The sequence below is a fragment of the Cibotium barometz genome, chromosome 50, assembly GCF_041138505.1.
Source record: "Cibotium barometz isolate CiBa-2024 chromosome 50, ASM4113850v1, whole genome shotgun sequence".
Classification (NCBI taxonomy): domain Eukaryota; kingdom Viridiplantae; phylum Streptophyta; class Polypodiopsida; order Cyatheales; family Cibotiaceae; genus Cibotium; species Cibotium barometz.
In genome coordinates, this window is record NC_141095.1 from 10,687,753 (window position 1) to 10,698,458 (window position 10,706).

Sequence of the window (10,706 nt, forward strand, 5' to 3'; positions counted from 1 at the left end):
GAGGTGTACAGGTGTAAGAACCTCCCTTTCTGATCTTATAATTATTCCCCTCTGAAATAAAAGAAAGATTTTGTTTTACCCTGTTTTGACCTAGAGAGAGAAAATGTCTAGAGGAAGGTAGTTCAAAATTGAGATATTTTTGGATATAAAAATCCTCCTAGTATCTAAGAACTTTCCAATGTGTAATTGAAATTAATTGGAAATAGGTATAAAGGACCTTAGCCTAAGGGTCTAGATTTTTAGAAATTTTTGGATTATGATCTAATTAAGGTTCCTATGGACCAATAGGATCAATCCATGTGTGGGGAGGAGATAAATCCAATTTATAAAAGAAAAATAGCAAAAAATGAGTAAATGCCCACATAAGATGAAGAGTTGACTGAGTAGAAGGTTTATTAGTAAAAAACTATGAGTATTACTAAAAAAATGAGACATTTTGTGTATAATGATTCATTTTTGACACATGTGTAAGGAAAAGGGGGCCCTTCAAGGAGGTGCTTATTTCACATGTGGTGGAGTTTTAAACTCAAAAATATTGTGATATTTTTCTCTCCTCTCTCTCGGATCAAACCAAATAAAAAAGGAACCAAACTAGGATCAAATCTTGTCCAAATTCAACTAAACTGAATTTGAAAATTTCTAGAAATTAGTTGGACTTGGTTAGAGGCCTCCCCCACCTATAAATAGATCCTTAGCCCTTTGTAAAAAAAAAATGAGAACTATACTATGCCAGTATTATGCTGAAATAATGATATTTTCTATTATCCTCTAAAACCTCTACAAAATTGAAGATATTGGAGCTTCTCTCTTCAATTTTCCTTTGTGACTCCTACAACATATGAAACTAATTGATTGGTTGGGGATCTCTACTGTGATCAAAGATTCAAGTAAATTAGAAAGTAAAGTGTGGATTATTATCTTTTTCTTATTAAAACTCCAAATGTTTCTCTTCTCAACCTCTCTCAAGCTTGAGAAGCTTAATTTGAATGGCTTTTGAATACTATTGAAGTTCTTTGATGTATTGTAATAAAGAAATACATAAATTTTTATTTATGCTTACTTTATAATGGTTTTTAAGCATTTCTCTCTCCCCTAAAGAATGGTCATTCTTATGACCTATTCTTAATCCAAATGAAGCTTCTCATGAATCATTTCTCTAATCTAAAAGTAATTTTTATGCTTGTCTTAGTGGAGGTCAAAATAATAGCTTGTCTTAGTGGAGGTCAAAATAATAGCTTGTCTTAGTGGAGGTCAAAATAATAGCTTTTTAATGTTTTTATGATATTTATTTCATAGAGAAATTATGAATCAATCCATAATTGGATAATGATCTAATTAATGGTCATTCTAATCATATCAATAATATTAAACTTCATTCTTTCAATTAAATTGAGAATTATCAGTAATAGCAGCGGAGCTAGGCAAAATTTTTGTAAAATAAACACATAAAATATTTTCATTTATAATATGAAAAGAGGACTTCCTACCATATTCTAAGAATTATCATCCTAGATTAGTTGAATGATTCTCATTGTAATCATGAAAAATTTAATTTTTATGTTTATGCATAATTAGTGAATTAGATAAAGAGAAATTTCTAGTAATTTATTTTTATGTTACAAGAGTAATCTCCATGATAATGGAAATCCATGTATTCCAATGAATCAAGAGAATAAAATTAGAATACTAATATAATGTATATTTTATATAAAAATTAAAGAAAACTTTTAGTTAAATTTATCTTTTTAATAAATTTATATGATAAAAGAAGAATTTCTATTACATTTGGAATTCCATTAATTAGATGGAAAAAGAGAAATTCAGATGAATTTTTAGATAAATTTATTTATCTATGAGAAATAATTAAATGTTAAAAGAGGAATTCCTATGACATTTGAAATTCCATCATTTAGATGGGAAAAGAGAAATTCTTAGCATATTGGAATTATTAGATAATTTATTTAAATTCAAAGATAAATTTTTAGATAAATTTATTTATCTATGAGAAATAATTAAATGTTAAAAGAGGAATTCCTATGATATTTAGAATTCTATCATTTAGATGGGAAAAGAGAAATTCCTAGCATATTGAAATTATTGGATAATTCATTTAAATTCAAAGATGATTTTTTAGATAAATTTATTTTATCTATGAGAAATATTTAAATGTTAAAAGAGAAATTTTTATGACATTTGGAATTCCATGATTTGGATGGGAAAAGAGATTCCTAGTATATTGAAATAATGGATATTTTATTTTAGATGAAATTATTTTACGAGAAATATTGAAGATAAAAGAGGAATTTTTATGATCTTGGAATGTAATTATTTTAATGCAAAAAGAGGAATTCCCATGGTAATTGGGATCCAAGAAATTAAATTGGAAGAAGTGAAAATTTTAGTATAATTCGATTTATGATTATTTATCAAAAGTGAAAATATGGATAGAATTGATTTCTTCAAATTCCATGAATTCTTTTATTCAAAAGAAGAATATTGAATATAATTTAATTGAGGAATTAAGAAGGAATATGAAAATAGTTGTCATAAAAAGAATCTTTAAATAGGCCAAGCAATTGACAGAAATTGAGAAAAAGTCTTATTATCGGTATCAATCTAGAAAAAGCTATTAAATGGGAATAGCATGAGAACGGATGCAATAAGATGAGTATGGGATGTGATTGGATGTGAATGCGGTATATGTGAAAGAAAGGGTGTGCATGTATATGAGAATGAATAAATGTGGATATGGATGTAGATGTGGATGTGGATGTGGATGTATAGATATGGATATAGATGTAGATGTATGGATGTGGATATGGATGTGGATGTGGATATGGATGTAGATGTATGGATGTGGATATGGATGTAGATGTTTGGATGTGGATGTGGATGTGGATATGGATGTAGATGTATGGATGTGGATATGGATGTGGATGTGTATGTGGAAGAATGGATGTGGATGTATAGATGTGGATGTATGAATATGAATGTGTGGAAGAATGAATGAGGACGTGTATGTGAAAGGATGTGATGTCGATGTGAGCGAATGGATGAGATGCAATGTGATGTGAATCGGGATGAGAATGAATGAGATGTGATGTCATGTGAATTAGAATGTGAATGAATGATATGAGATTTGAATGGATGATATGTGATGTGAATGAATCTGATGTGATGAGATGAAAAATGATGTGATTGGATGAGAATGGGTACACGTATGAAGTGGATATGGATTAAGTAATATGGATTGATGTGGAACAATGTGGAAAGACGAGAGTTCATTATGGAAATTATATTTGTGACCTGTTTGTAAATAACTGTTTTATGTTAAGAATGCTGGGGAAGCATTTTGACCGTCTTGTGAATAAGATGGTGGAGACCTAACTGATAAAGTTGCAACAGTTGACGGAGAGTCAACAAAGGACATCTCGCGTGTAGCAAGGTCAGTCGAGGTCTTGATCAGCCTACGTTCGATTTAAATGGTGAGCCTCCGGTACGCTGGATGAGGGACCAAGGAAGCAGCCTATAAGTGAAGCGCTAGGTGACCTGCGAAGGATCTTAGAGGGTGCTGTGACCATACGGTGCTCAGGCTTTGGGTGGCTGACGATTCTCACACGTGCGTCGTGGAAGATATTGGAACAAGGAGTAAGAGTTGTTTTCTGCCAACCGGGCATGGATCTGGTTGATTGACTTTGCTGGTCCTCAACGAATGAGTCCACGGCTCTTGTATATGGATCTATTGGTTGATCTTGCTGATCTTCAACGGAGATTCCATGTTGAATTTTTATAAGTGAATATATTACCGGGTACTATGAGCTAGGAACTATCGAAAAGGTCCCTGAGGAGATAGGTGGTGAGCGTTCTGGTTGCCAAGGATGCCATAGATACTCCGATGAAGGAATGATTTGAAATTAAGATTCAACCGGATATTTTGGAGGATTATGATCAGTGAAACTATGGCTTCATTAAATGATTATTTTAAAAATTGATGAATCTGTGAAAAAGACAATTTCATATTGGGTGTGTAAGTGGTGTGACTGGCGTTAAATTTGCATGACTATCCGGCTAGGGAGCCTGGGAACTCTTTTTATTGATACTCAAGAATAAACCTAACCAAATTCTTAATTGGATCCCATCACTACAGTGGTTGGGCGGTTGGCATGGGACTGGATGGGGTTCGACTGGACTGATGGATCCGTAAAATGAGACTCAATTCTATTATAGTACGCTAGATGAAGTAAATCTCGGATAGTAATTATCCTATGGAAAAAGAAATCAATGGCTGTGCCTCTCGATGGGGAAAAAAGCGTTGATCTCTATGATCCAAGTGCAAGTTTCTTCCTTGATCTGACCAAGTGACTTTAGGTTTGGTCGGATCAGTTTGGATCAGTTTGGTCAGTATGACCTTGACTACGTTAGAGTAAAAATATCCTGGAGGAATCGCCCGTGCTTTATGGGCAAGGGAAGTTTTTCCGGGTTCGGTTTGGAAGAACCGAGGGATTAGTCTCTTGTCCGGATATTCGTGGGCGAGGTCCTGAGTGAGAGGACCCTGCACCGCGCAAGGAGTGCTACTTCCGCTCTACTGCTAGTACCCCTGAATCCATTGCGCAGAGGAGGCAGGGATCTTTCATTATATAAGAGATTTAAGGTTGGTTCATGATTGTTGGGATTCAATCACATTTACATATGCAAGGGTAACTAATCCTTGAAAATAGACTTGAAAAATAAGAAAGACTCACCCCATAGGTCTATTGTTTTGCGATATCCAGCTCAACTAATGTTGCAGACATTGATAACCTGCCTAGGTGATAGCTTCCACACTTTATGTCATTGGCATGACTGGTGCGATTATGGTTGATACGTTGGCAGTGGATAACAAGCTATGTGATAATTATATTTGTATTACTAGAGTATGGCTTAGTTATAGTGCTAGCTCATATAGTCGGGTTCACACTATGGACTGACCATTATATGATATAGTAGGAGAGTGCATTTTTATATAGTATATACTCTTCTTTCTTTAGTTTATGGTTGTAGAGAGAAATGCATCCATCCATCTCTCTTTCGTCTTGCTCTCTCTTATGTGTGTGTGTGTATGTTTCTTACAAGAAGGGACGCAAGCTCTTCCTCTTTCTCACATTGACTTTATCGTATTAAAGCTTTGGTTCGTGTGAGAGCTAATAAGGCAAGCAAGAGGCAAGAACAAAAACAAGGAAGCGGTACATGGATAAGGTATTTTTTATCTCCTCTTCTCTTTTATTTTGGAGCAACACCTTTGGTGGCCTTGAGAGCTACATGTAAATATAAAAGTCACTATCTCAGATTAAGGTATCCTTCTAGGGTAAAAGAAAGGAGACCCTATTATTTGCAAGCACTATTTAGTAAGTTGTTATAGGTAATCATGTCTGACATTCTATCCTAGATTAGGAGCGAGAAGTTAGACAAGAATAACTTCAAGTATGAAAGTTCAAGATGATCAATTTTCTTATTGGAAAAGGGTATTGGGAGTTCATCACAGGTGATGAAAAGGAGCTAGAGATTGGTGAATAAAATGCCACTCCTCAACAAGCACATGTATATAAAGCATGGCATGATAGAGTGAGAAAGGTCTTACATTGGTTGTCTATGAGTATGACGGACTCTATAATTGTACATCTATAATTGTACAATACCTAAGGAGGTCGGGGATACCTTGGCGAAGATATAAATGATAAACTCTCAAGCTCAAAAGATATCTCTAAAGTAGAAGTTGCATAATGTTACTAGAGGAAAGCGGGATATAAGTAATTACTCAATAAAGGTTTATAGATACCCTTGTTTTGATTGGATCACCAATAGTAGGTGGTGATGATAAATGATGATATGGTGTCTATGATCTTAAATGATCTTGGTAAAGAATACACCTATATTTAGTTCACCATTCCAGTTTAAGAGAACTTTCTTGATTTTTAAGAACTAATTGTACTTCTCATCCACGAGGAGATGAATATTGAGGAATGTTCATCCTTTAAAAATTTAATGAGAAAGCCTTCTACTCAGATATAGATAAAGGTCTAGATAGATTATCATTTAGAAGATGAGGTATATGCTTTTTTGAAAATAGAGTGAAACAACAATAACATGAATCCAATGTTATACAAACAGGTGGAAGAGGAACTCTAAAGATAGGAAAAGCCGGGTGGTTACCAAAGAAATCGAAATATAAATAGCATATAGTGATATTACTAATTAAAACTAGGACACATGGAAAAAGAATGCTATAAAAAGCAAAATTATTAAAAATAAAAGAGGATTGTTAACATGGTGGGAATAGTTTATTGGTTTAGAGCGTAGTTCTTTAACTAGAGGTCTTGGGCTTGAAGTTGTAGCAAGGTATCTATGTATCATGCACACAGGGTGAGATGATAGAAGTAAGCAACTATGATACAACACATGCTCAGTTCTATAATAGGAGGTGTCATGATCAAGAGATATTTGGTATGTGGAATGTGGCACCTCTAACCACATGACGAGTCATGGTGAGTGGTTTAGATATGTAGAAAATGAAAAACATAGGTTATGTAGAAACATGTAATGATATTGTGTACTTTAGTATGCATGTTGGTAAAGTGCCTTTGCCTATGCAGAATGGAAAAATAAAGTCATTGAAAGATTTACTTTATGTTCCAAATATTACATAGAACTTGGTTTCTATTGGATAGATGGTTGAGTAGGGTCTATAAGTGAGGTTTAATTCTCAAGGGTGTTTTGTGGAAGACTTTAAAAATCAATATTGCTTGGTTTCAAATTACAAAGAGTAAGAGAAATGTCAGGACTTTGGATGTTAAAATCCTTGAGCTGAAGGGAGCCATGTTTATGCATGAGATAGGTGTCATTGTGGATATTAACGTATGGCATAAGCACATTGGTCATGTGAATATATGACAGTTGAAGTCTATAGAGACTTAAAATATTGTTATAGGTTTACTGAAGTTAAAGATAAATGCTATGTATAAGTATATAAAGCATGCTAAATATGCTTTCTTGCATGAAAAGCATATCAGTGGAAGACCATTGAACAAATGTATGGGGAAGTTAAAGATAAATGCTATGTATAAGTATATAAAGCATGGTAAATATGCTTTCTTGCATGAAAAGCATATCAGTGGTGGAAGGCCATTGAACGAATGTATGGGGAACGACAAACACTACAATAATTTCAGGTTATAGATATTATGTTATACATTCATTCATGATCACACTAGAAAAGTATGGGTTTATTTCATGTTTGAGATTAGATGGTAGAAGAAAGTATTTTTCCAATGAGTTCAGTGACTTCTTGTAAAAGCCACGAATCAAGAGACAATTTACATATAGGTACACTTCCAACAGAATGGTGTATTATAGAAAGGGAGAATATGCATATTGCATAAGTTGCGTACGGCCTTGATGTTGAAAAAGAATATCCTAGATTATTTTTAGGCAGAAGCAATATTAACAATTGCTATTTACATTATGAATAGGACATTGACTATTGATATGTTTATGGTATAACACTTAAACAGACGTTTACGGGCATAAAACCAGATATATCTGACTTGAAAGTGAGAGGGTGTATTGCATATGTGCATGTTGTCTATGAAGTGAGAACAGAGTTGGATCCAAAGGTAGAGAAATTCATCTTCATTGAGAGCAAAAAGGTTATAGATATTCTAATCCTATCACTCATGAGATGCGAATAAGTTGAGATGTTGTCTTTGATGAGATCACTAGTAGAGCTGGTAGTATGCACTAATAAAGGCAACAAAAGATGTAGATGTAAGAGTAATGATGGTGCCCAACATGGAGAGCATCAATCATAGGTGCTTAGTAGATGTGAAGAGTCCTCTTGTAGTGGATCCAATGTTAGTCCATGGGCAGGTAGCATGAGGATAAATGTAGGTACTATGTATCACACAAAGGGAAGGAAAATGTAGATCAACCTTTTGTGCATGATCTATTATTAGGTAACTTATATGTGGATGGTGACTCTAGTGGCTCTAAGTAGAGCCTTGATGAGGATCTTGGCATTCCATTAGTTCCTAGTGCAAGGAGAATGTGGGGTGTTTTAAGGTCTCCTTCTTGTAGTGATCGAGATAGGTACATGTAGGTCTAGATACCTTGTTGACATGTTGAGATATGATGGATATACAACCCATCATTATGTTTACATGGTTAAAGAAATACACGAGTTGGAGCCCACTTGTTTTTAGCAGATACTTGGCAATAAAAAATTGGAAGATGTCATAGATGAGGAGATGGCAACATTAATGACAAAACATTAGATATATTTGCAATATGGGAGTTACTTAAGACTAGTATTGGAGGTCAGATAAATTTAAAGTTTGGTAAAACTAGTCACATAAGTCATTTTTGAGACTAAGAAATGGACAATCATTTCCTTTGCAATAGAATACTTGTGAGCTCTTCTCTTGTCTGTTCTTGCTTGCATGTATGTTATTGGATGGATGCATGCTAGATAGGATAGTTGGTAGGTTTCCATCTTGCATTAGCTTCCTCTTCTCCCACCTTTTGTGTGAGAGAGAACCATTGTGAAGGTTCTCTCTTTTTGCCTTCATGTAGCCATAGAGAGGTCATCCTTCACCCTATTGGCAAAGGAGCATCCATGTGTGACAATGGAATGAGGACACAACGAACATGCTAGTGCACCCACATTGGGAATTTGCAATTGGCTTGAAGGCAAGGACTAACGACACATGATTTGGGAAGGCTAAGGATAATATTTTTTGTGTATTTAGATGTTGCAACCATTCTATTTTTTTCACTTAATTCTTATATGCTCTGAGTTTTAAAAGAGTACCCTTCTCTCGATTGTAAAATGTATCATAAGAATAGTTCTTTTTCATAAAATAAATTAATAAGTTCACTGAAGCATTTCAAAATTGTATTTGTATAGTTGATGTCCTTTGAGTTTTAAAGGAGTACCCTTCTCTTTCTCTAAATCGTAAAGTGTGTCATAAAAATAATCAAATTTTCAAAAATAAAATAATACATGAGTTAAGAATTTGAAAGTTTTATTTGCATAATTGATGATGATATTATGTTTTTGATACATTCAATAAAAAATGTAAAGAAATACTAACTTAATAACTTACTATATTGTGTATAGGATTGGAAAACCTTACTTGCAAAGAGTTCAGAGGGAGAACTTCGACATGCAAAAAACAAGAATAATCAGATAACTCTATCATTGGGCGACATCATTGGTATATACATGGAAGAAAAAAAATGGAAGTCTAAGGAGGACATCAATCATATCAAATCAAAACAAGGATCTACACATGAAGAGAAGACTTGGATTGAGCTTTACAATACTCTCAAAGAGGATTGTGACTTAAGCATGTGGTTTCTTAATATTTTTCAACAATTTAGGTTCTATTGCAAGCTCAACCACTTGGAAATTGATCCAAAGTACGTTGTCAAGGATGGAGGCTACAACAATGACACATCATCCTTCAGCCAACTACTCCAATTATAGTGTAAAAAAGGGGACGACCATTTTGTTCTGAAAGAATGTTTGAGTAGCAAGAAATATGTAATGTACCAACCTTAAAAGAGTCTTAAAAGTGTTGTTTGTTTACACTTGGTTGACTCTTTTTAGTAGGCATAATAGAAAGGGGTGTTCATTTATTTTGTGGGTTAATAGGCAAAATACTCTCTTCTCACTGCCAAGTGTTTAAATTATGGTCATGGCACATAACATGTTTGAAGGGATGGATGATCTTTGGTTAGATGTGTTAAATTTAAATCGTTCATTATTCATAAGTGTATTTGTATTTGGTGAATGTAAGAGGGGAAAAGGTAAAATAAAGATATAGAAAAAGGTGAAAAAGATGATTGCAAACTAAGGGGATTTATAAAAAGCTTTAAATTATTACAATTTATGAAAGGTCTTGACTCCAATTACAATCTAGAGTTTAAACAACTAATGAGATTCATAAAAGGTCTCAAATCTAATTACAAGTCTGAGTTCAAAAAAACTCTCCCAAATCTTTGTAAAATCCGTGAAGTTTTCCACGTCAACAAAGATTCCAAGAGAAATAATAAACGTGAGATTTGGCAAGGCCCAACTAAGTGCATAATATTATTTAACAGTGGCTTTGTACCCCATAAGATGCAAACTAAGATATTTGACTCTTTTATCCAACAACATGGCTAAGGAATAAGGTCTTAATTATAAATGTTTAACTCTAGAACATCCTACTTAGAAATCCTACTTAGAAATGCCCCCCCCAAAAAGGATGAAGGTGCGAAAGCATAGATACTGAGCATGTTTGCAAAATAGAGAAACTACAGTGATGATTAATCCACACACATGGGTATCCAAGTGGTGGTGCTTGGAGATTTTGATGTGGCTTTAGACACCACATAAAGGACATCCCACAATAGTAATGACAACATAGAAATGACCTCTCATAATAGTAATGAAGACATCCATATTGATGAGCACTTTATTTGGATGCATGAATTGGAAGTAACTCGCACACCATGTATCTGTCATCATGGGGTAGGAAGACCAAGAGGATCATGTCTTATCTGAATTTCAAGGGAAGTGCATTTTAGAGATGCCACTCTAGGATTGGTAATGAACAATCTGACTTTAAATCTGATCTTGGTAGAGCTAGATAAGTATGCAACAACAAAAATCCAAAGGGTTAGTCATT

At 34.0% G+C, this 10,706-nt stretch overlaps 1 protein-coding gene across 1 annotated transcript in view; it reads left to right on the forward strand.

Annotated features, from left to right (window-relative positions):
- The window catches only part of LOC147609785 (uncharacterized), an 83,410-nt gene extending 73,738 nt beyond the window's left edge, over positions 1 to 9,672 (forward strand). Inside the window, exon 12 of the mRNA XM_086786890.1 lies at positions 9,152 to 9,672. Within this exon, the coding sequence (XP_086643016.1) occupies positions 9,152 to 9,520 (369 nt within the window). The 3' untranslated portion in view covers positions 9,521 to 9,672. The remainder of the gene's footprint in view (positions 1 to 9,151) is intronic.
- The last annotated feature ends 1,034 nt before the right edge of the window (positions 9,673 to 10,706 follow it).